At 41.5% G+C, this 25992-nt stretch overlaps 1 protein-coding gene across 1 annotated transcript in view; it reads left to right on the forward strand.

Moving 5' to 3' along the window:
• The window catches only part of LOC308273603 (phosphatase and actin regulator 1-like), a gene marked incomplete at both ends in the record, with an annotated part of 491535 nt that overhangs the window by 411411 nt on the left and 54132 nt on the right, over positions 1–25992 (forward strand). Inside the window, one exon of the mRNA XM_080710811.1 lies at positions 212–292. Coding sequence (XP_080566937.1) covers positions 212–292 — 81 coding nt within the window. The remainder of the gene's footprint in view (positions 1–211; positions 293–25992) is intronic.

Genomic DNA, 25992 nt, shown 5'->3' on the forward strand with positions numbered 1-25992 from the left:
ATGCATCAACAAAAGCATATTTAAAAAAAAGAGTACTACCACCAACAAAAAGTATTAACTATTAATAGCTTCCTTTAGCAATTCATCATGTATAGACACTTTTCCATGCATTACACTGCAGTACTTGTCACCATATTTACTATTATTTTTAAAACTATGAATCAATACTGTTCTCTACTCACACCTGCTTCTCTGTCTATCTTGCTTGTAGCCCTGGAAAGGAAGATATCCATGCGGCAAAGCCGAGAGGAGTTAATAAAGCGAGGGGTCTTGAAGGAAATCTATGATAAAGGTAAGAGGAACAGTCCACTGTGCATGGGCCGCGGAGCCATGTGTAGATTCTGCAGCATATTTCTTGGTGATGCATTTAGTTTTCTGCATCAATTCATCAAGATTTGAACCCTTCAAACTCCAGGCAATTCTGAAGAGAGCAGAGAATGTAGCAGAGGGTGCTGAAGGTATCCATGTCACATAAAAGGAGAGCAAAAATTTCCCTTTTCTCAGCTTCAGAATCAAACCACAGGATGCTAAGAAAAATGATGTGGCTTCAGAAGCGATGTGGGTCCCAGTCCTGAGTCTGGTGGTGTGCAAGCCCACACAGCTGGGGAGAATTTAATTGCTTAAGCTCTTAAAGGCACTGTGGTTCCCAAGATAAATGGTAAAAAGCCACAAGCATCTAGGATTTTCTTTAGAGGTTTTTCCTTGTTTTGTCTATTTACCCTACCCACTGCAGTCTGTCTCCCCAGAATAGAAAAAAAAAAAAACTGAAGTGCATGCACAAAATATCTTTTTTTTTTTTTTTGTGGTACTGGGGGTGGAACCCAGAGGCTTTCTACGTCCAGGCTACACTTCCAGACCTATTTTATATATTTTATTTGGAAACAGGGTCTCACTAAGTTGCTGAAAGCCTCACTAAGTAGCTGAGGCTGGCTTCGAACCTGTGCGATCCTCCTGTCTCAGCCTCCCAAGCGCTGGGATTACAAGCGTGCGCCACCACGCCTGGCACAAAATATCTTAAACAATGAATATTTCGAGGGATCACGGTGTCTGGGAATGCGCCCACAAGTGTTTGCCCATGAGACACTGGTGCGTCCTTTGCTTTTTGAATGACTCCCTCCAAACGAATGTGTGCAGTGGCGACACATCATGTTAACTAAATCTCTCCCCTCCACTCCAAGAACTTTGTTGATGAAGTTGTATCTGCACGTATATTCTCTCTCTATTGTTCTTTCTTCTGTCTTTCCTTCCTCTGTCCTCTTCTCTTCCTAAGAGGAATACACTCTCCTCTTAGGGCTTTGCATAAAAATTGACTGCCTCACTGACCCTGTTGCAGTTGCGCGTCACAGCTGTCCGAGTCAAGTCCTCTTAACTGATGCTGGTGGGCCAGATTGCTCAGTATCCTACCCTAAAGCACGTATCCCCATGTCAAGCACTCCTGTAATTCCGATGACATCGTCTGCTTACCGTGTTTTGCGGGTCTGCCACGTGGCTGGGTTGGGTGCTGCCTCCCCAGGTCCCGTGCATCCATCAGAGCCCACTCCTTTGCCAGCTGCACCTGTTTCTCTGGTGTCTCCCACCTTCTTCATTATTCTCATGGGCTTCCCAGTGCTTTGTTTGAAGCATTCTCTCTTCCTGCAAATTGCCAGACTGAAAAAGCAGCGGGGCTCCTTTCCTGCCCCGGTGTCAGGGGAGCCTGGAGGAACGAGGTGGAGCTGTACTATTTCAAGCAACATTCTGTAATGATCAAAGTCCCCTGGGCCCACACATCCCTGTTCCTCTGGTGCGCCACTTTATTATGCACGTGAGGGGAAGGCCACAGCAGAATGGTTGATTAAGATCCCCAGGGAGAGAGGGTCCATAAAGTTGTCACTTTTTCTTCATTGTCTTGCTTTCTGTACAATCATCTCCACCTTCATCTTCACTCTTCATCCTAAGCTCCCTTCTCCACCTTCCTACCCTAAGAGAGAAGGGAGATGTCTGACTACAGGTCTGATATTATATAATAAGCAGCCAAGCGCTTAAATAAATATTATTGTCACAGCCAGAGCTAATTCAGAGGCAGTTAAACACTTCTTTCTCCTCCCAGACATTTTTTTCTGCAAACTTGGTCCCGTTCTGTAAAACCTCAAGAGACTGTTTCACTATAGTATTCATTATTCTGATTGCATCTAATAGCCGGGTAAAGGTGAGTATCACCCAGGTGGCTTTCTTGTTAAAAAAAAAAAAATGAAGTACAGTCTGTTGGAAGTAGTTACATTTTGTAGGGAAAGAAACAGAGGGCCGAAGCCATGCCAGCAGTCAGAATTCCCAAGAGCAGGAGGCGACTCTTTTCCAGTTGTTTCCCCATCGGTAGTCAAGGAGCCACACGCCACACTCCCAGTAAGGGGCCGTGGAGGAAAGGACTATAGGACCATGTCACCCTTATCTGTCACCTGTGACCCCAACTTCCTATTGTTTTTTTTTTTTTCATCTTGGCACTTTTTACAGTCTCCTAATTTCTGTTTGTTCGTTGACTGACTTTCCTGACTACAATCCATAAATTCCGGGAGAACAGGGTCCTCTGAGAACTGCTGCTAGATTCCCCCAAACTTCGAATAATGTTCACTGGAGATTAGGCTCTCAAAAATATTTGCTGTCTACAATGATGGGAAAAGAGAAGAAGAATCAAAATGGAAACTCCACCACACAGCAGGGTATAGGTTTACTTTTGCTGTAGGGTTTTCTGATAAGCGTAGCCCTTAGGCATCACTCTAAACTTTAACCTCATTCCCTTAGCTCCTGTGACATTGGCAGGGGGGAGCCTGAGCTCTGGAATCAGATCAACGGGTTGCAGTTCCAGTCCAATAGCTGTGCAGCCTTAGTCAAGTTTGCATAACTTGTCTGTGCTTCTGTTTTGTTTCCTTGATCTCAAAACAGTGATAATTCTGTGATGAGGAAGGACTGCATGAGGTAATCCATGCCCTCTCCAGGAGCCTTTCTCAAAGGAAATGTTAACGTGCCAGTCTCATTAGTCTTGTCATCATCCTTTATATTTTTTCAAACGCTTTATAGGTCTCATCTTAGGTGAACATGGCAGCAGGCCCAAGAATTAGAAAGGGAGAACATCAAGCTGGGCGTGGTGGCACACGCTTGTAATCCCAGCACTTGGGAGGCTGAGACAGGAGGATCGTGCAGGTTCAAAGCCAACCTCAGCTACTTAGTGAGGTTCCCAGCAACTTAGTGAGACCCTGTTTCCAAATAAAATATAAAATAGGTCTGAGAGTGTAGCCCGGAGGTAGAAGGCCGCTGGGTTCCATCCCCAGTACCACCACCAAGAAAGAGAGAGAGAGAGAGAGAGAGAGAGAGAGAGAGAGAGAAAGAAAGAGAGAGAGAAAGAAAGAAAAGAGAGAAAGAAAGGAAGGAAAGAGAGAAAGAGAGAGAGAGAGAGAGAGAGAGAGAGAGAGAGAGAGAGAGAGAAGGAAGGAAGAAACGGAGAACATCATTGTCTTCATTTACCTGAAAATTTAAAAAGTACCAAGCAAGAGCCAGGTGTGGTAGTGCATGCCTGTAATCTCCGTAGGCTGAAACAAGAGGGCTGCAGATATGAGGTTAGCCTCAGCAATTTAGCAAAACTCTCAGCAACCTAGCAAGACCTTGTTTCAAAAAAGTATATTAAAAAAGGCTGGGAGACTTCCGGGAAGATGGCGACCGAGAAAAGCGGGGCTTAAGAGTCCTGCTAACAACCAATCTCCATTACCACAAAAAGAGCGCCTTTCATAGCCAGAAAACACCATCACCAGAAAAACAAAAAAACCACCAGGCTCCAGAGAGAAAGCGGACTGAGAACAGAGCTCAGGGCCACAGAGGAGACACACGCGCCCGAGGACGCGGCAGCAGCGCCATACTGCCGGCGGCAGCGGCGAACTCAGCGGACGGCTACAGCAAGCCGAGGTGAGCCGATGCGGAACAGCCAGGCGGATCTTTCGGCGCAGACAGCATTTAAAGCTCCCAGTGGCTGAGCTCAGCACACGCTGCAGGGATTCAGAGTGGAAATCAAAACCAGAGAAGAAAAAATACGCCAGCCTCATGGCCGAGGGCGTGGCAGAGGCGCCATATTGCCACCGGCGGTGGCAGCAGCAGTGAATTCACCGAGTCCAGTACAGCTACATCTACGTACTCAAGAACAGTGAGTCAAATTGCGGGCCACAGAGGAGAAATCCCAGTATTGTGCCTCCTGGGACTTGACCCAGTGAGGGAGTGGTGGTGGCAGAGATATCACACCATAGGAGAGCGTGCAACCTGGCACCCCCCATAGTTTAAAGTAGCCTCTATCGACTCCCTGGGTCGGAGACTCTGTGATACAACCCACTAAAGGAGTAGTAGGGTCTGAGATAATACAGACTCGAGATCCAGAGCACCTTAAGTGAAGCCATAGTGACCCAAGGGAAGAACCCAGAGAAGGCACAAACCTCCGAAATCATGGGAAAGAGGAATAACACTGGAGCAATGAATGCCCACAACCCCACAACATCAGAACCTGATAAAACAGAAAATCAGAGATTTCTAGAAGATCAAATCAGGAAAATAACTGTAGAAATAATAGAGGTGCTTCGAAAAGAACTCAGAGAGAGCCAAAAAGAGATAAAGGATGCAATTAATGAAGTAAAGGCCTCAATTCAAAGCACAAACAACCGATTAGACCACATGGAGAACAGAATCTCGCTCTTAGAAGATGAGCAATCCAAAAATGAATGCATAGTTTCTAATCTAGAAAAAGATATCCAACAGCAGGAATCTGACATTGAAGAAATATGGGCCCATTTTAAGAGAGCTAACCTAAGAATAATTGGAATAGAGGAGGGAAAAGAAAGTGAAACCAAAGGGATCAACAATCTCTTCAAGGAAGTAATAGCAGAAAATTTTCCAAATATAGAGCAAGAGGTTGATACACAGATCCAGGAAACTTATAGATCTCCCTTTAGACAGGATCCGAGAAGAGGATCCCCACGCCACATAATTGTCAAAATGACCAATGTGGAAGCCAAGCAGAGAATCTTAAAGGCAACAAAAACAAAGGACCAAGTGACATTCAGAGGCAAACCAATTAGAATCACTCCAGACTTCCCAAACCAAGTCATGAGAGCCAGAAGGGCTTGGAGTAACATATTCCAAACTCTGAAAGAAAACAACTTCCAGCCAAAAATTTCCTATCCAGCAAAACTTTCTATCAAATTAGATGGAGAAATAAGAAGCTTCCATGACAAACAGAAACTGAAGGAATTTATGTCTTCAAAACCAGCGCTAGAGAAAATACTCAAAGAGATTAACTACAAAGAAGAAATAGGTAACACTCACCAGAACCAGAGAAACAAGAGTTTCCATCCAACAGACAACTAAGATTGGTTATCTGTGGAGATTCATTATTTATGTTAGTCTTTTACCTATCTCTAAATTGTATTGTTTGCCTTTATTGTTGTTAATTTTTAGGATTTCTAGTTGGAATATTAATATACCTTCAGATATAGCATTTGGAAATATTTTATCCAATTCTATTAGTAACTGTTAACTCTGTTTACATTGTCTTTGGATATACAATATTTTCTTTTATTTTTTAGGGAGTTTGTATATTCTTCTGTTGCCTGTGCCATTGAAATCATATCCAAGAAATCACTGCCAATTTCAATGTTGTGAGGTTTTATGACCCAGATTTTCTCCTAAAAGTTTATAGTCTTAAGATTTATATTTATGTCTTTTATCTAGTTTGAGTTAATACTTGTATGTGGGATTAGGTAAGGGTCCAATTTTATTCTTTTCCATGTAATTATTATTTTTCAACAATATTTAGTTAAAAGATTATTATTTCCACCACCAAATCTTCGTGGAAACCTTGTCAAAAATAACTTGACAATATAGGGAAGAAGTTAGCTCTAGGCTTGTATTTAACTCCAATGGTCTATATATCTGCCTTTAGAACAGTACTACACTGTTTCAATTATTGTAGCTTTATATGGTTTGAAATCAGAAAATATACATCTTCTAGCTTTGTTTTTACTTCGAGATTGTTTTGGGTATCTAGAGTCCATATTCCATATCAGGATAGATTTTTTTCTGAAAAATAAATATATGATAGTTTCACCTAAAAAAAAGAAAAAAATATTCTCTGGTAAGAAAGAAAGCAAAAAGAAATATTGAAATGTTATCTTTAAGTCATCAAAAGCTTGGTATCAGACAAATGAAACTGTTATGTGAGATTATCATTTTTAATTTTGGATAAATTGCTATAATACTAGATGTCAACCACTAAGCCAAGCATGGGAGGGAGGGACAGGGAGAGAATGGGGTGGGGATCGGGTGGGGGCTGACTGGGCGATGTGTGCATGTATGTCTACAAAAGTTTGTATCCCACTATGATGTATGAATACAGTGCACCAATAAAATAAAATTTTAAAAAAATATACTTTAAAAAGACAAAATTGAGAAGCTCTGCAGACACAAAAGCAAATAAAAATAATCACCAAGTGAAAAAAAAAAAAAAAAGGCTGGGAGTATAGCTCAGAGGGAGGATGTTCTGTGTTCAATCCCCAACACCAAAATAAAATAAATGCTACAAAGATCTTCAACCTCCTCAAAATGGCCTTGGCAGTCATTGTCAATGAGAACCTGCCCCTGCAGCCTTATTCAGTTCCATTTTACAACCACCCTGCCTTCCTGGGGTCTCAGCATCATCTTCCTCTCCCACACTCTTTCCTCTCTGTAACATCCCTATCGGCTGAGATTCTAGTGGGTAAAACAAATGAAACTTCATTGCCAAAACCTGATGAACCACAAGTGGCAAAGGGATGTTAACCATGTTTTGCAAATTGTTAGCTTCAAAGACCGATTTCATAAATTTCAAGTAATCATTACATGTTGCCTGGCTGGAAATTCCTCATTTTGCACCACCTGCTCATGTGAGCACAGAACTTGAGCTAGTTACCTGGCAGCACAACTGTTTTCATCAGAGGTACACAGCCCCTGACAGCTGCCGTGCAGCCAGGCTGAAGTGTGATGAGCGCATCCGCCTGTCGCCCGCCCAGACTCTATTGACAATGTGGTTATATCATCTGTGTGCATGATGTTGCCAAGGTGGTGGACAGTCGTTTGTACTGTTTGGCAGGGACAGTTATTTTTCTAGTTCTCTTTACATAATCAATTGTGCTTCATAATGACCCACTCATCCATACAGAGCCTAAAAGTAAACTACATATAATGACATGAAATTCACTATTTAGCAGACTTAGTTCACTATTTGGGTAGAGACGACTCAGAATTGATGACATGTTATATCACTCTTAACAGTTCTCAAAATCCTCTGTATTTTCTTAGTTGGTTAAATTCCCAAAGGGTCAATTAATTAAATCAGAAAAAGCCAGGAATGGTAGCAGATGCTTGTAATCTCAGTACTTGGGAGGCTGAGACAGGAGGATCACAGGTTCAAAGCCAGCCTTGGCAACTCAACAAGGCCCTCAGCAACCTAATAAAACCCTGTTTCCAAATAAGAAAGAAAATCAGGCTGAAGGTTGAATGCCTTTGAGTTCAATCTTCAGTACCATAATGAATATAAATAAATAAGTAAACTAATTAAATAAAATCAATAGAAATGAGAACTTGGATCTAAAGATAACCTCAAACTTCTCTAAAAATCCCTCATTTATTGGACTATGTTAAAAGCAAAGAATATAGTTATTCAATGGCTTGTATTTTTACACAGGCTTCTATAGAATCACCCAATTTTAGGGTACAGAAGAGCTTTAGATAAAAGTTTAAAAATCAGAAGAATTTGCTTGATTGATTTCTAGGTGTGTTGTGATTACTTGAGAATGCAACCAACTTTAAAAACTTTATAGAAGGGAGTTTTTTAATTCTTTTTATTTGAGTGGTAGTTTTCCAAATGTTCTACAATATGGCTCTAATTGTTTTATGAAGAATGGACCATCAACACTCTAAATAGCAAAAACATTTGGCCAAGCGATGGTGGAAAATAATGTGATTTGACAGACAGCTTATTTTTATTCATCCTCAGTCTTATAGGCTGTTTGTTTAAATTATAACTGAATTTAACCTAAACAAAGTTGAATTAAAGTTTTCCTGTGCTCCCAGAACATTCGCTCATTCAACAAATTGGTACCTCTGTGCCAGGAGCTGTCTAGGAACTGAACTGCACAAACCACAATCAAAAGAACAAAATCTGATACAAACATATATATGCATGTGTTACTATGGTAGCCTGGCTTCAATTTCTTTGGATAGATACCCCAGAGTGGTATTGCTAGATCCTGTGTTAGGTTCATTCCCATTCTTCTGAGGACCCTCCACACTGAGCTCTGTAGTGGCTGCACTAATTTGTAATCCCACTAACCGAGTATCAAAGTTCTTAAAGTTCTTACATTCCCAAAGCCTCACCAGCATTTATGATTTTGTTCAAATGATTGCCATTCTAATTGAGGTTAGGTGAAATCTCAGAGTAGTTTTGATTTGCATCTCTCTGGTTGCTAATGATATTAAATATGTTTTCATATATTTATTGGACACTTGTGTTTCTCCTTTTTGTGAATTGTCTGTTTAGTTCACTTGTTCATTTTTTGGTTGAGTTATTTGTTTTGTGGGCAGTATGTTTCTTGAGTTCTTTGTATATTACCCCTCTGTCTGAGGAATGACTGGCAAAGATCTTCTCTGAAGATGGGCTCTTTATTAAGGTTCTTAACAGCATAATTTATAAATGCCAAACTAAGGAACTAGCCTAGGTGTTCATCAACAGATGAATGGATTACAAAATTATGGGATATATACACAATGGAGTTCTACTCAACCAAAAAGAACAAAATTATATCATTTGCAGAGAAATGGATGGAACTGATGAATATTATGCTAAGTGAAATTAGCCAGTCATAAAAAGTGAAAGCTTGGATGCTTCCCTTCGTAGGTGGAAGCTAGGGAAAAATTGGGACACAACTGGGATTCCAGACAGAGGAGAAGAACCCCTAGTGGAGTGAGAGAGGGGACCTAATGGAGGGAGGCCAGAGAGGGAAGGGGGACTCGATGAGGGAAACACTTCATTGGACATGCATGGTGTACATACACAAGCTTATCAATACCAATCACAATGCCAGGCACAGGGAGGGTGAGGAGGTGGCAGTGGAGGAGTGAGGGGGTCACTGAGTGCTGCGAGAATGTATCCTCTGTCACTCTGAACTTCATTGTGATGTATAATTACAAGGCACCAATAAAAAAGAACAAAATCTTACCTTCTCAGAGTTCACATTCTACTAGAGTAGATAAGAAATAAGAAGTATATGATATATTTTCAACGAGTGATGAGAAATCTTAAAAAAAAATCAGCAGGATGAGGAAGGAGGGGATGGGGTTTTGTTTTTTTAACAAATTTTTATTGAACATAAATAGTATACATTTAAACTATATTTGGTGCCCTCTTCCCCCCCGCCCCTGTTTTCCCTTCCCCCGTCCCACCAATGGTTGTCCAGGTTAACCATGTCTTATTCATAATTTTACACATGTTCAGATGTAGACCCTCATTAATCAAGATCAGCCTTCCTCCTCTCCTATCCTTCCATTCAAACTTTGCTGGTATTTCCTCTCCATTATCTGGAGTTCCACTGGTATCCTTTGTGTTTCCTAGTTTGGGCATATTAGGGGAAACATATGTACCTTCTCCTTCTGTGCTTGGCTGATCTCACTTAACATAATGTTCTCCAGGGCTTTCCATCTTCTTGCAAATGATATAATTTTGTTCTTCTTTATGGCTGAATAGAATTCCATTGTGTGTATTTCCCACAGTTTTGCTATCCATTCATCTGTTGATGGTGATCTGGGTTGGTTCAGAAAATTAAAGCAAGAATAAACAAGTGGGATAACATCAAACTAAAAAGTTTCTTCTCATCAAAGGAAGCTATCAATAACCTAAAGAGGAAGCCTACAGAATGGGAAAGGATCTTTACCAGCCACCATTCTGATAGGGGGCTAATATCCAGAATATACAAAGAGCTCAAAAGACTCTACACTAGCAAAGCAAACAACCCAATCAAGAAATGGGCAAATGAACTAAATAGACACTTCACAAAAGAAGAGATACAAAGAGCCAATAGACACATGAAAAGATGTTCTTCATCACTGGCCATCAGGGAGATGCAAATCAGAACTACACTGAGATTCCATCTAACCCCAGTCAGAGTGGCAAGCATAAAGAAATCAAACAACAAATGCTGGCGAGGATGTGGGGAAAGAGGAACTCTTTTACACTGTTGGTGGGAATGCAAACTAGTTCAACCACTATGGAGATCTGTGTGGAGATGCCTAAGAAAGGTGGGAATAGATCCACCATATGATCCAGCTATACCACTCCTGGGTATCTTTCCAAAGGGGCTGAATTCAGAGAAATACAGCAACATATGCATACCTATGGTCATAGCAGCACAATTTGTAATAGCCAAAATATGGGGATGGGGTTTTAAATAAAGGCAATCATGAAGACCTTTCAAAGCAGGTGACCATGATTACAGAGACCTAGATGAAAGTATCAGTTGGCTGAAACAGGTGCTTGGGCATCCACATGTAAACCTTGATCCTACTATTACTATAAAGAAACTTGTAACCTAGTTCCCAAGCCCTTTCAGTTTTTAAATTGACTCCGTATGTTTCTGTTAAACTGAGCTGTCTCTATTGCATTTGCTCCCCTTTCTTTAAAATCAGAGCCTAAAACCTGCAGCCGAGAGCCTGAGGTGGCTTTTCACTTCAGAGAATTCCAAGTTCCTCCACAGCCTACAAAACCCTGCTCGATCTGACCCAACCCCTGACTTTGGCTTTAGCTTCCTGCATACCTCCTCAGAATCCTTTCTCCTTGAACCCACTCCAGCCCTGCTGCTTCCAGCCCTGGAGGTTCACATTGGTCACTCTCTTTTCTAGAATCCTGTTCCCCCAGATACCCACATACTAACTCCTCTTTCAAATCTTGGCTCAGATTTTACTCTCTCAATGAAGCTTATGACTATCAATATTTAACCAAATTTAAAATTGACATCCTGTCACTACATTCTTAGTTTCTCTTATCTTGCTCCATGGTGTCTTTATTATCCTTTCTCGCATGCTCTATAAATTACTTAGTAACCAGGTCATTTTGTCTTCCTCCTCCTCCTCCTCCTCCTCTTCCTCCTCCTCCTCCTCCTCCTCCTCCTCCTCCTCTCTTCTTCTTCTTCTTCTTCTTCTTCTTCTTCTTCCTCTTCTTCTTCTTCTTCTTTCTCTCTCTCTCTCTCTCTCTCTCTCTCTCTCTCTCTCTCTCTCTCTCTCTCTCTCTCTCTCTCTCTCTCTCCTTATAATAAGCTGTACCAGGCAGAGTGGGGTCTTTAGTTTGTTCCCTAACATAACAAAAGTGCTCATGACAGGGCATAGGACATAACTGATGCTCAGAAAGTGCTTATTGAAAAAGCACCAAATGCAGACCCGGCTTGCTCCTGCATGCCCAACCTGGTTTAATCACCTGCACTGGCAAATTCCAGAACACTTGTCCTCCCTATTTATTCCATTTCATGGTACATAAAACTTTATGGCCAGTTATTTAAATAGGCAATATTATACTAGATATATATAATGAACATGGATACCAAATATATTCAGATAATGTCTTCAAGTGTTATGGGGGAAATATCCTAAAGACTGTGCACCGTTCAGTCATTAGTAAAATAGTGATGATATTTCTCTACTTAGCAAGAACCTCAATAAATCATATAAGCTGACTACCAGTGTCATTTGAATGTAGAGTAAAGCCCAAAAAAGTGATTGGCACTTTTATTTTGGTACTAGGGATTGAACCCACGGGCATTCCAGCTCTAAGCTATACCCGCAGCCCCTTTTAATTATTATTTTGAAGCAGGATCTCACTAAGTTACAGAGGGTCTTGATAAGTTGCTGTGTCTGGCCTCAAACCTGAGATTCGCCTGTCTCAGCCTCTCAAGTACTGGGGTTACAAGCATGTACCACCACACCCAGCAGAGAATGACTCTTAAACACCCAAGAAGACCATAGGCCATTCCTTTGGAATTTATAGGAGCACAGGAAATCTTGGCATATTGATAGTCAGAGGTTCTCAATAAATATTGCAACTTGTGGTCATTGCAAATGATCCTTACAAATAAGCATCAAACTGTAATTAAAGCTAAGGGATAACTGTGTGCTGGGACTTTATCCCTGGATCTCCCTATAAAACATCAATTCTTTCTTTTTCTTTTTTCAGTACCGGGGATAAAACCCAGGAGCATTCTATCTTCTCCAAGCTACACTCCCAACCCTATTTTTTTTTAATTCTTTATTTTGGAACAGGGTCTTACTGAGCTGCAAAGGGCCTCAGTAAGTAGCTGAGGCTGGCTGTGAACCATGATCCTCCTGTCTCAGCCTCCCAAATGCTGGGATTACAAGCATGTACCACCATGCCAAGCTTTGAAACCTCAATTCTATCACGATGTTACTTGCTTCACAGAGTATGAGTGTATATAATTCACATGCACGTTTCTTGTGAGAAGAGCAGGGGAGAGGGGCTGGGTGGCATGCCAGCATGCCTGTACCCTTCTTGTGGGAGCCCAAAGTGAACCAGTTGGGGCTGCTGCAGGGTATCCAGTAGTTTGTTTTGCAGCCTCCCTAAACCTGGGGAGAAGGGGTACTTGGAGGAGAAAGGAGCTCCAGGGGTCATGTCTGCTGCCAGCAGACGGCGGCATTGATGGGAAGCGCCTTAGCTGCTTTGTTTTCTAATACACACTGGAATCAGAGATAACATTTCACAGAAAATAATAAAGTGCACCGAGCTGTGTTTTTCTCCTCCATCAGGTTAGAGCAACCTTTTGGAAGGCGTTATTTTTAATTGTAAACACAAACAAAAGCCTCCTGAAATGGACAACTCCATTTCCTTCCTCTGGCGTTCAAGAGGGAAAGGGCTGATACTTAAATTAAAAAGGTCATCGGTTTTTCAAAGTGAAAATAAAAAAATTCTTCTTCATATTAGAGGGAAAAAAAGAGTAGGCTTGAGCCTTCTGCAAGCCCCTTATTTATCTGGCATCACAGGTGCGTAGGCTTTTAAAGTCTCCGAGTTTATGGGAGATGCTTTTCCCAGCCTTTCCCAGGCACCATGGCTTCTCACATTCTTATCGATGCCATCTCACCCAGAAATAGCTGTGATTTGTGGGGGAAACTGTGTGGAAATGAAAAGTGTTTCCTTTCAATATCCTTACCCTGTGATCATTGTGTCTCTCCTCCGTGCTTAATACAATGTGTCTTCCTTGATCCGCTCATTTAGGCTTCTAAACAACATCTGCCTTTCAAAATGCAAAGGTGTCAAACTGAGTGGGGTGGGAAGAGGTTTAAACAATAAAGACAACAAAGAGAAATTGTGATACAGATTCTCTTCAGCTACACTGAATTCTCAGAAAAGCACTGCCTCGAGAAAGAAGAATCAATGAAGTGATTGTTTTAGTGCTAAGTATGCAATGCCCAGTTAACTCACTCCTTCACCATACACTGATTGCACATCTGTCACATTGCAGGTGCCATTTGGGGTACCAGAAATAAAACACTAGGAAGAAGAAGGCATCCTAGCCATGAGAACTGCAGTCCTGGTGATAGACAGGCAGCTTGGGTGTTAGGTTGGAGACATATATGGCTCAGATGGCACATGGAGATGTCCCTCACCCAGATCTGGGGACATAAACATGGTACCTTGGAAGGAACCGCATCTTGGAGCAAATCTGAAAGATGGGTAAGAATGACCCTAGAGAAGAGAGGTCAGGCAGGGGGAATGTTACCAGATGAAGAACTAGCACAGACTGAGAGGTAGCCACAGAAATCGGAAGTGAGCCAGATGGAAAGCATGATGAAAGCCCAGGCAGGAGACAAGGGCGCATTGCCAGGCAGGGGAAATGGTCCACAAATGAGCCATGCCTGAGAGAAAGGTAAGGATGGAAAGTGACCTCTCCATCATTTTTTATGCTGCAGCATAAGTTCAGTTTTCTGTGAAGCCAATAGGCTGTCAGCAGGATATAAGTTAAGATGCTCTGGCTGCAGGCAGCAAAAACACTTATCTCAGAGAGGCTGAAACAATAAGCGAATTTGGAACATCCCCAAGGCCAACAACCTCTGTGTTTGTCCTCTTAAGTATCCCACATGCCTTCAGCAATGCTCAGAGTTTATTGGTGCTCCCTTTGTGTTGATTGCATGAGTGAGTGAATGAATCTCACAAAATAAAGCCCAGTGTGGGGGCAACACCAGGGTTGGTTAATTCCTCGAATATATGGCATGAGACCATCTGGGCTACAAATCCCCTTGGTAACAAGATGGCTGCAATAATTCCAGCATCACATGCAAATAATGCACATACCACATTCTCCCAAAGAACAAGAGGGGTATCTTCTTGGTACATCTTTCCAAAAGCAAAAATAAGCTTGCCCTAAGAGCTCTTCAGAAGTACCCTCAGGTGTTATTGACAGGAATTTTTGGAGATAACCCCTGGGATATTTGTTCTTTTAATTTTTTGCTGTTTTTTATACTTTTATTGATGCATTGTAATTATACATCATACTGAGATTCAAAGTGATACAAACAGACTTGTACACAATACTTGCTGCACATACTGTTTCCCTCTGGATCACACACACACACACACACACACACACACACACACACACACACACGCTAGTGATGAAACGAGGGTTTCTTGAGAGAAAACCCGGCGAGTTCTTGTCTACGGTGAGCGAAGAATGACATCCGCAGACCTCAGGAAGGGGAGTAAAAGGTTTATTGGAAGCAGCAGGGAATGGGGTAAGGGTGGCTGAACACCCCCAAAGGGGCTGGAACTCTGGGTCCAGCAGCTGCCTTCAGGACAATACTTGAGAGTAGCCCAAGCCAAATTGCCTTCAGGTGCAGGCTGCTTTCTTCCGGAGTCCACACAATCTGCCAGAAGGGAATAGAGAACTCCGGGTCAGAACTCCGGGGTCCAGTAGCTGCCTTCAGGGTCACTACCCGAGTGTCGCCCGAGCCAAGTGCCCATCAGTTGCAAACTACTTTCTCCCAGAGCCCACGTGATCTGCCAGAAAAGAGGTACAGGTCACCCCTAGGGGCCTGGTCAGCCATGATGTCCAGCAGAGGCCTTCAGGTCACTACTCGAGAGTCACCCAAGCCATGTGCCCTCAGATGCACTCTGCCTTCTCTCAGGGCCAACACGACCTGCGAGAGAGAGAACAGCTCCCCAAAAGGGGAGGGGTCCCGAGCGGGAAAGTCCCCCTTTTGCCATCCGACTGGCCAATGCCTGACCGCTTGCAAGTCTGTTTTTGGTGAGGGTGACTTTTGGGATTCCAAGGAGAATTTGCATAGGGCATTTGCAAGTCCTTTGAAGGGTCTCCTTTCAGGAATGCCAGACTTGCTCGGTGGGTTTGTTGATTAGGAAACTCAGGATGGCTTTGTGAAGCTCTGGCCTTCTTATCTCCTGAGCCTTTGGAATTTCAGGCATTTGTCGCCCCTCAGGAAACTCAGGAAATTAACTTTTTTTCTACCAAGGCCTTTCCCTATCTGCCTATTTCCTTTCTATCTCCTCAGTGAGACCGGTAGTGATTCCTTCAGTTATGGACATAGCATTGTAAGGGAGAGGAAAAGGAGAACTAATGTTATTTATTTATTTATTCATTCATTCATTTATTTATTTTGCATTATTTATTCATTCATTTATTCATTCATTTATTTATTTTGGATGGAACCCAGGAGCATTCTACCTCAGAGTGACATCCCCAGCCCTATTTTTTACTCCATTTTTGAAACAGGGTCTCACTGAGTTGCAAAGGGCCTCACTAAGTCACTGAGGCTATCCGTGAACCATGATCCTCCTGTCTCAGCTTCCCAAATTACCAGCGTGGTATGCCACCACGCCTGGTTAAGTTTGGCAAATGTTTTTATCAATGTAAGTATTGCCAGTAGAATCAACTCTGTAAGAGCACTTCCTGGTATGAGCTCTCTCTGGGAGACCCACGATGATGGTATCCTTTCCAACTGCCCTCTGTGTCCCTCCTGTGAACTCTGGCAAGGTCCCTCTGGTATGACAGTCGTCAGTGTCTACCCTGCCTGCTTATGCTCCACCATCCACAGCCTGTGCATGCACTGACCACTGACCTGTGCCTATTGAGGCCAGCCAAACTTGGAGAGCCTCGTCACTAATTAAATAAAAAATAGATAGATAAATAAATAAATAAATAAAACACTGCCTGTAGCTTGGAAGAACTTTCCTAAATTCATGCTTTTGCCTACTTGTTAGGTAGAGTTAGACAAGTGAATGTGGCCTTCAGCCTTAACCTGCAGGTAAAGATCTAGAACCACATTACTCTCAGCCCTGGTTTCTGGCCCTGGCCCTCTTATTTCTCGTCTATAGAAGATTCAGGACACCATTTTCTTCTATCTAAATTCTGCTTTCTTCCTTTTCCTTTTTTTTTTTTTTTTGTTTGTTTGTTTGTTTCTGCAGTACTGGGGATGGAACCCAGGGGCATTCTACCTCCAGGCTACACCCTCAACCCTATTTTTGTATTCTTTATTTTGAAACAGAGTCTCACTGAGTTGCAAAGGGCCTCACTAAGTAGCTGAGGCTGGCCACAAACCTGGATCCTCCTGTCTCAGCCTCCCAAATTCTGGGATTACAAGCGTGCACCACCATGCCCAGCTTTTGGATTTTGCTTTCTGATTAAATATAAAGTTAGGATCCCAGACTGTTCCAGCCAGCAAGGCTCTTCTTCAATCCCTCCCCCTTGCAATCTCTGCCCCAGGCCTGCTTGATTGATCCTCCTGGTATCTCTGGGCACAGTGTGGCCTGCTGTTCTCTTCAGCTCCGTTTGGCCCTGTGAGTCCTCTCATACGGTTGTTGGAGGATAAAGGATATCCTACAGCTTGGGCTCTTAGATCATCGCCTGCCTCGAGAAAGTGTTGTACTCAAAGGTCGTTCTCTGTGGTCTCCACCAAACATGAGCACTACTGCCCTGCTCTTTTATCCCCATTGATGTGCCGTCCCTTCCCAGCTCCTCTTCACCCTCCCAAGTCCACCCAAAAGGAGCAGAAGTTCCACCATCAAGCTTCTGGGCTTCTGCAAAGGCCATGTCTACCTGCATGGTTTTGCATTGCTTAGGATCCCATTGTCCACACATGTCCCAGAGCACAGCTGCCTCCCAGGGATCCAGGTTTCCCACCACTACAGTTTCTCTAAAGGAAATGTGGACCCATTTAGTGACTTCTAAGTTGCAAAATAAATTTACCTTTGTTTATGCTTGGGCCTGTTATTGAGGTTTTCAAGTCCACTCTTAGAACCTTCGGGAGTAAAAGAAATATTCTGTGCTGAACACAGTGATGCACGCCTGTAATTCTAGTACTTGGGAGGCAGAGACAGGAAGATTTCAGGTTGGAAGCTATTGCATGATAACTTAGTGAGACCTTGTTTCAAAATAAAAAATAAGGCCATGCGTGGTGGCACACACCAGTAATCTCAGTATTTGGGAGGCTGAGACAGGAGGATCAGAGGTTTAAGACCAGCCTCAGCAACTTAGTGAGACTCTAAGCAATCTAGCAAGACCCTTTGGGAGGCTAAGACAGGAGGATCAAGGATCTCAGCCAGCCTCAGCTACTTAGTGAGGCCCTTTGCAATTCATTGAGACCCTGTTTTAAAGCAAAGAATAAAAGGGCTGGGGGTGTAGCTCAGAGGGAGAATGCCCCTGGTTTCCATTCCCAGTACCGCAAAAAGAAGAAAAAAATTTAAGGCTAAGGATATAACTCAGAGGTCCAATGGCTCTAGGCTCAATCTCCAGTACCACAAAAAGCAAAAATGCTAGAGGCATAGCTTAGAGGCAAAATATCCCTAGGTTCAATCCTCAGTGTCCCCCAGTGCACACACAGAAGGAAATGTTCTGCTGTGTGTGCTAGCCCATACGGTAGCCACAGCCATCCCATGTATGAAATCATCCGATCAGAACCTCACAGAATAAATTCAGCATTTGAAATGAAATTCGCCATGAATACTCATAGAGCACATAAAAAGGAGCTAGTCTGACGTATTTTAGTTTTAGTGAAACTTTAGTTGCCTTGAAAAACCACCACATGTGATTAGCCACAGGTGCCCTGTTCAAGTGTTCAACTAGAGAAACAGCTGTTTAATTTGGAAATGGCCACTCCTACGTCACTTCCCTCCTGCAACTTAACCATTTAAAAGTTAAGAAACTTTTAAAATCTTGGAATCCCATCTCAGCAGGGCTACCCTATTAATAAAGGCCCTTTTGTACAATGATGTTGTGATTTTACAAAGTGTGGTCTGTCGTATTTCATAGAAACCATGCCGTCTTGTTCATTTTATATTCAGTCCCTGCCCCAGTGGCATCATTGATATAAAAATCCCAAGAATAACCAGAGAGTCTCCTCTTTGAGCTGCAAACCTTGAAAACAGTCATTATTAAGAAGTAGTGGGCTGAGCCAGCACAGTTCATCAGGATAAGATCCAAACCAGTGCACTGAAGCCTGAAGCATCGGTACCCAGGACCAACAATACCAGTGGGAGTCAGGCACCCCAGCCCGATTCCACAAAGTCAACAGGTCTGCAGCAGGTGCATGCCAGAGAAGCATCCCGGACCATGTGAACGTGTTAAAGTGAGGATTTGTTGATCAGGACAGAGGTAGAAAATGCTGATATAGCCAGCACAAAAACAGCTACAGAAAAGTATAGCAGTCTGCCCAAGGTCAATGGTTTTGCCACTTTTGTGAGAAAAAAATCATTGCTGCTTACATAGCTAATATTTTAGGCAAAGGCTTCTGAACAATAAAGACTATTCAAATCAAAAGAATATTAAATCCAAAACAATTGCAATAGAAAAAGAAATCAGTGATTTTTCTGAGCACAAAGACATGTACCTTTCTGTCCCATGTAAGAAATCATTCAATTAGAATCTCACAGAACCAACTTAATTCTACAGTTGGAAAACAGTTTGCATAGAAGTCCAAGTTTATTCAAAAGAATTCTGTGAGTCACAAAGATGCCCTCAGAAGACAGAAGTGAACCTCTTGTCTCTTGCAAAATCTTTTTTTTCTCTGAGTATATGCTGGTCAAAATAAACCAAAGACTTCTGGAGATAAAAGACTAAAGGTGAGAAATTATCTGACTTGTGGCTTCTGAAAATATAAGTTCCCTGGCCCTCCAGAATCCTGCAGTGTCTGCCTTACTTCCTGGTGATAGCCAGATATTTTGAAATGGAAACACATAAAATATGCACATACACACACAAAATGACTTTTCTTTACTGGCAAAGAAAATGTGCCAAAAGAGCTACTATTTTTTTTTGGTTTGTTTATATTATTGCAAATAAGACCTTCAAGTGTTTTAGAATGCTCAAGAATCAAATGAGAATAATATTTATTAATCAGCAGTGTTTCGTAGGAATGCATTGCTCTCTCTATTTAAGTTTGAAATTGTAAAAGACATCCATAACACCATTTAGTTTAATCACATCAACTGACTGAATCCAGGCAAATTGAAAAACTATCTCCACCAAAGACAACAAAAGCCAGGGAACCATTTCCACGTTTTAGATTTTGAGCTTTTAATCTCTCAGTGAATTCCTTGGGTAACTGATACCTTCTCTTTTAGCTGTTGCTCAGTGCATCATTTTACTAGCTGTGGGAGCAGCTAGTGGTTTTAATTGCAATTATTTAAAAGGTTATTGGGATTAACAAGCTTCTTCAAAGCTTTGAATCTTGTTGCTAAAATGGTACCATGTGGGATACAAGGTGATAGCTATGCCCTCTTAATGTGTGTTTTTCTCCCTTTCCTCCTTGAGTATTAAACATCTTTCAATGTCAAAATATAAAAAGACATTGGTCCAAGTCTGTATGTCATGGCCCAGTGATATGATCCACTAATATTAGAATCACCACTACCTGAGTGTAATTTCCAAAGAAAACACTCCAAGGTTTCAGCAGCCACTTGATAAGATTCCCATTTTGGCCAAGAGCTTGTCTAGGAAGCTAAAATGAGAGCCCAGAACAAGCTAAACAGTAGCTCTCGTTTCAGAGTGGGGGAAAAATGCAATTAGCAAATACTGGTATCAGGCTCCTCTTACATGTCTTGGCAAGGATAATTATTTGCTTTAACCTAGGTGGCTTCACTTTCTTATTTTGCTCTAATTACAGCCCTTGGTGATCATTGGTAAATTAAAATATGTTTGAGTTTTTACAAGTCCATGTGTAAATTCTGCTCGTTTGTATCACCAGCAAAGATATGGTTGAGCTAACGCTCCCTGATGTTTTCAGTCTAAAATGGTGACATAATACTTTGCATAATTATTTTTAGTAATGAAATCAGGAAGGTAACTGTGACTTCATGACATTGTTCTTTTCTGCAATGAGAACTAACAGTTAACAGAATTTGAATTTTAACTATATTTTACATGTCTTGTTTATAAAGGGTTACTGTATTGTTCTTTTGCCATTCTCAAGGAATTAAAATTTCAAGATAAGCATCTTGAAATTTCAAGCTCTGCATCTCATCTTAAATGAGATCACACACACATTTACCTTGGAATAACCTGGCACATACTAGCTATTTAACTCTCCGATGTTCATTTTTCTCTATACAATGAGAATTTGGGTACCAATTTGGATGGATGGATGGATGGATGGATGGATGGATGGATGGATGGATGGATGGATGGATAAACATAAAGAGAGAAAGAGAAAAAAATGAACACAGAGTAAACTATTTAGTAAAGTACCAAAATACTATTTTAGGGGTTGTTATTATGAATAAAATATGTAACAATAATTGACATAGAAGATGCTCCAAAAGATATAGAAGATGGTCCAAAAAAATGTTTGTTTCTCCTTTTCTTTCTTCCTCTCTTTTTTTCTGCTTTATACAGAGGCCTCTTTATGTAAAGAATGCAAAACCTCTAGATCTACACTAAAACTTTACTTACCTATTTATGAAAATAAAAATATAAAACTTTATTTAGCTAGTATAACCCCCAGTAACTCATCCAGTTCTCAGTTCTTGCTTTAATGTGTCCAGAGAAAGTCAGATGAGAAAAAGAAAACTTTTTTATTGTTGTTTTGCGTTGTACTGGGGATGAAATCCAAGGCCTGGCACATGCTAGGCAAGCACTGTTCCCCAGAGCTGCACCCCCAGCCCAAGAAAACTGAAACGGAAAATGTTTGGCTATTTTAGCTCATTGGTTATATCAGTTTGATTTGCAAGTGTTTGGCAGGGGTGGGGGCACTTATTTTCATCTTTCCCAGCACTTGATACAGATGAGGTCCTGGAAGGAAGTTGGGCACCACTTATGCAGTCCTCCTATTTGCAAAGGATAGCAAGCTCCCCCAAATTTAAACAGCTTGTACTAAGCTAGTAGCAGCAAGGACAAAGGCACAGGATTCCCCATGCGGAGTCGGGGCTCCTGTCACTGTAGCTGCTGCTTCTCTCTTCCCACCTGTCCCTCCAGAAATAAGTTAAGGGCATTCACTACCACACCCATGTTCTCTGAGACGCAGGCTTCCCGGGAAAGCATGTTTTATAGCAGATTCTCCCTGTCGCCCATCAATGGCTCCTTCGATTTCTTTTTACCTGAGGTAGAGAAAGCATTCTTCCTCCTGGTATCTCCAGAGTGTTAGAGACTTGAGGGGCCCACCGTGAGCACTCTTGTTCTGTCTCTGAGTTTCTGAACCTCTTGAGAAATAAAATAAATGGGGGATCAAACTAAGGTCTCACCTTTATTACTGATAAACACTGATCTGGAGAAAGCAATAGATGGCCCTGCTAGTTCTTGTATCCCTGATCCTTGACCTTGAATCAGCCCAGCAAGTGGGAAAGTGTGTTTCCAATCAACACTGAGAAAGGAAAGGATAGATTGAATATTCTCCTACGGAGAAACAGAAACTAACGATTGTAAATTAGTGATGAGCTAACTCTTTGGAAAGGGAAAGAAACTGGGGAAAAATCAAGAGCACTTGGAGATCAGTTCCTCTTCCTAGAAACCAGAAGAATGGAGAAGAAATATTTCCCCTCTAACAAAAAGTGTTATTTATTTTCATATAAGTTAATGAGGCAGCATGCAAATTTTTTGTATTTAAAAAAATGAATTTTGTCATCCTTTATGGGGGAAAGAGTTAATGATCACTAAGCTCTACTTGTGCCAATTGCCTTCAGAACTCTGCCAACCTAAGTGCACATTTCATTTCAAAGCCATCATCGTGGACATGTGCGTGTCATTCTCCATTCCCGCTGTTGTACTTGACATTATTCCAAACACATTTTCCTGTACTGGCTTCACCCACGCGGTCATCTCATTTGTATTTCTCTCCTTCCCTGCAAGGTTATCTATTTTGCAAGTGGCACCTGGGACTTGGTTTTATTTACCTGAACAAATACTTTTTCTGCTTGGAACAATTTGTTCTTTTATTTGCTATGTTTAGCTCATATTTTTTCATTATGCTGCCTGTTTTTTCTTCTTCCTTTTGGTGTACAGCATTTCATTTGGCAAATTAAAATCAGAAAGTTTTATGAGTAAGTCAAAACTATCCATCTGGCTTTCCTCTTGTGCAACCTGAATAAATAAATACATATTTATTTCTGCTCCTCAATTTTTTTCTATTTTTGTTTATCCTAGTTTTGAAGTTTTTGTTTTTAGATTTTTTGTTTCATGTGAAATTTATTGCCAGTGTTCAATACATAGAGGTAAATAAAGTAATTCTTCGTACTCATGTTCAACTGTTATATATTAAATTGGGGTTTCTTATTTCACTAGAAATAAATCTTTAAACATAGGTTTTCACATAGACAATAATTCATATTCTAGGAAATTCAACTCAGCAGTAAATTTAAGTTTATTAAAGTGCTTTGGTTTTTAGAATTGACACTGTTTATCTTAAGTTCCAAAGAGCCACCAGGCATGGTGGCTTACAACTGTAATACCAATACTAGAAAGGCTGAGACAGGAGAGTTATAGGTGCTAGGCCAGCCTCAGAAACTTAAGTTCCAAAGGGCCATAAGCCCTGTACCTTCTCAAGATTAAATGTCCACCTTTCATGGAATGTTTTAAAAGTAGGGACTATTGTTACATAAGTATCCATGAAAACCTTAAAGAATATCTGTCACCCATTTCCCAGGTGATAGTCATTATAAATACAACTTTATACCTTAAGCTTTGAGATAATTTAATTGACATAAATTGATGTTGATTGCCCTAAAGCCAAGGAAGTTGATTACATTAAAACCCAATATCCCTGTGTTAGCTTCCTGTTGCTATCACAAAATACCTGAGATAATCAACTTACAGCTTTGGCAATTCTAGCCCAAGATTGGTGGACTTGTTGATTTGGGTGAGAAGAATGGCAGTAGCAGTAACATATGGCAGAGAAAACTGCTTGCATCACAAGCCAGGAAACAAAAAGAGAGCAGAGTCCTGCCGTCCCCTTGAAGGCACACCTAAGAACTTTCCACTGCGCCCTACCTCCTAAAGGTCCACAGCATCCCTAAATAGTACCACCCTGAGGATGAAGCTTTAACACATGGGCCTTTGGGGACATTCAACCTGCAAACCATAGTAAGCCCTAAAGCAAAAGAAATGACAAAACAACAAATTGTTTTAAAAAAAAACGGGTGTTCATAATGGTGTTGCCCAGTTAAGGTAGATGCAATTACTAAAGAAAACAAAATTTCAAAAATGTGTCTTCTGAGCCAAGCCTCTGAATCAAAACTTTAACACTTTAATATTGTGCTTTTAGAACACTGAAAAATTCTATACAGGACAAGGTTCTCTCCTAAGAGTTGTCTCCATATATTCTGGGTATACATCTTTTATCTTCCTTCACCCTTATTTTGTTTCTCTACTCCTTAGGGCTTAACTTCTCATCTTCATTTTTCCCAACTCTCAGAGCCACTGGCTCAAGCTACTTCCACTGTGGTCTGCATTTCCGTGTCCCTTCCTGACAGCATGCCACCCTCTCTCTGCCCAAGTCATGTCTGTTTTCTCCTTAGCATTTGGGGCTATGCTCATCTTTATGGATGAAGAGGCAGAGTGGGATGTGGAAAGCCAGGGTTCTGAAAGCGGTCAACAGAGCAGTCATTTCCATGTGGTCTGTAGGAGCATTTAATAGCAAACCTTGGCCTTTCTCAAGAGGCTGAGGTCACTGTAGGGTTGGTGGTTTCAGGGATGTGATGCATGTTGTTGTAACAGGCTCTTGGCATTTTCTGGCCATTGAATGAAGTCATTCACTCCTACCTTCCCCTTACTCTCCTTGATCTGGTGTTAACCTTACTCTGCCAACATCTGTGCTTCCTATGCCTCACCAGGAGGAGAGGAGGAGAAGGCTGGTGCCATTTCCATGGCTGGGCCTGTCCCTGAGAGCCATTGCTTTCTATGCCTCATCCTTTGAAACTCACACCAGGTTCTATCAACTGTTCTCTGCCACTTCTGTGGCCTGATCCTTCCTTTTTAGATATGTCTGCCTCTGCCTCCATTTTTTGTTTTTTTTTTTCCCACTTCACCTGTATGCTCTCTCCAGCCCAGCTGTCCTTCATGACAAGTTCATAGTCGTGATTTCTCGTTAGACAATGCAGCCTCCTGCTTCCTTACCCCTCTGCTCTGTGTTAGCAGTACAGCCTTCATCTCCTGCCCTGAACCTCATCATGGCAAGGCACTGTCACCTCTCTAGTTCTCTTGCCTCCCAGCTCCTGGATCCTTTACCCAGTGGTTCTCCAAGTGCAGAACCCTGACCAGAAAGAGCAGCAGTAACATCACCCAAGCACTTAGGAAACGTGCATATTCTTGGGTCCCACCCATACCTACTGGGTCAGGAACACTGGGGTCTGGGATCATCCATCCAGGTTCCAATAGCCCTCCAGGGCATTGTGCTGCTTGCCAGAATCTGAGAACAAATCCCTGGACCCATCCAGTTCTCCCTCCTACCTTCTTCCTGTTTGCACTTTACTAATTCGAGTAGGAAGCTAGAGACTAGTAGGCCATCCTGTGCAGTTTGACCATTATCATGCATAATTTTAATGGTGATATATATATATATATATATATATATATATATATATATATATATATATTTTTTTTTTTGGTGGTACTGGGGATGGAACCCTTCTACCTCCAGGCTACACTCCCAGACCTATTTAATATTTTTATTTGGAATGGAAACAGGGTCTCTTGAGCCAGCGAGGCTGGCTTCAAACCTGCACGATCCTCCTGTCTCCACCTCCCAAGCATGGGATTACATGCATGCGCCACCATGCCTGGCTTAAATGGCGATATAAAACAACAAAATAATTTTCAGTACCCAGTGAGTTGTCTTATCCATGATAAAATGAACTGATGATCACTATAGAACAAATAACCCGTGAGCTGCCTCTTAGTTAGGACAGTTGGATTCTTCTTTGGGGAAGTAGACAAGAGTTTTTCTAATAATTCAAATTTTTAAATGCTGGTAAAGATTTTTTTATAAACACTACTTGTAAATAGTAAAAAGTCATGGAAAACGTGAATGGTCTCCAAATAAGTCAAATTTGGAATTAGCAAGTATTTGAGCTAATTCCTTAGCTTGATGATGGGCATATGGAATCCATTACATTGTTTCCACTTTTGTACATGTGTTTGTAAATGTCCTAATAAAAAATTTTTAATCTTGAAAGTGGCAGCATTGTTCCATCTTCATATTATATGAATCCAACTCAAATGGTCTTCCTTTTGTCATCACTCATCTTTGTCATAAATGACATTCATAATGAATTTATTTATTTTACCTCTTCAATCATTCTCATTTGCCTCTACTACATATGAATATTCATATATGTCTATGTAAATAGAAAAGTATGGATGGGTGGGAACTACATCAGTAGGTAGATAAAGTATAGTTATTAATGTAAATGTTGGAGAAATTGCCAAAAGCTAGGATAGGTATGTGGTATGTACA

This window comes from Muscardinus avellanarius (assembly GCF_963383645.1).
Source record: "Muscardinus avellanarius genome assembly, chromosome: 14".
NCBI lineage: Eukaryota > Metazoa > Chordata > Mammalia > Rodentia > Gliridae > Muscardinus > Muscardinus avellanarius.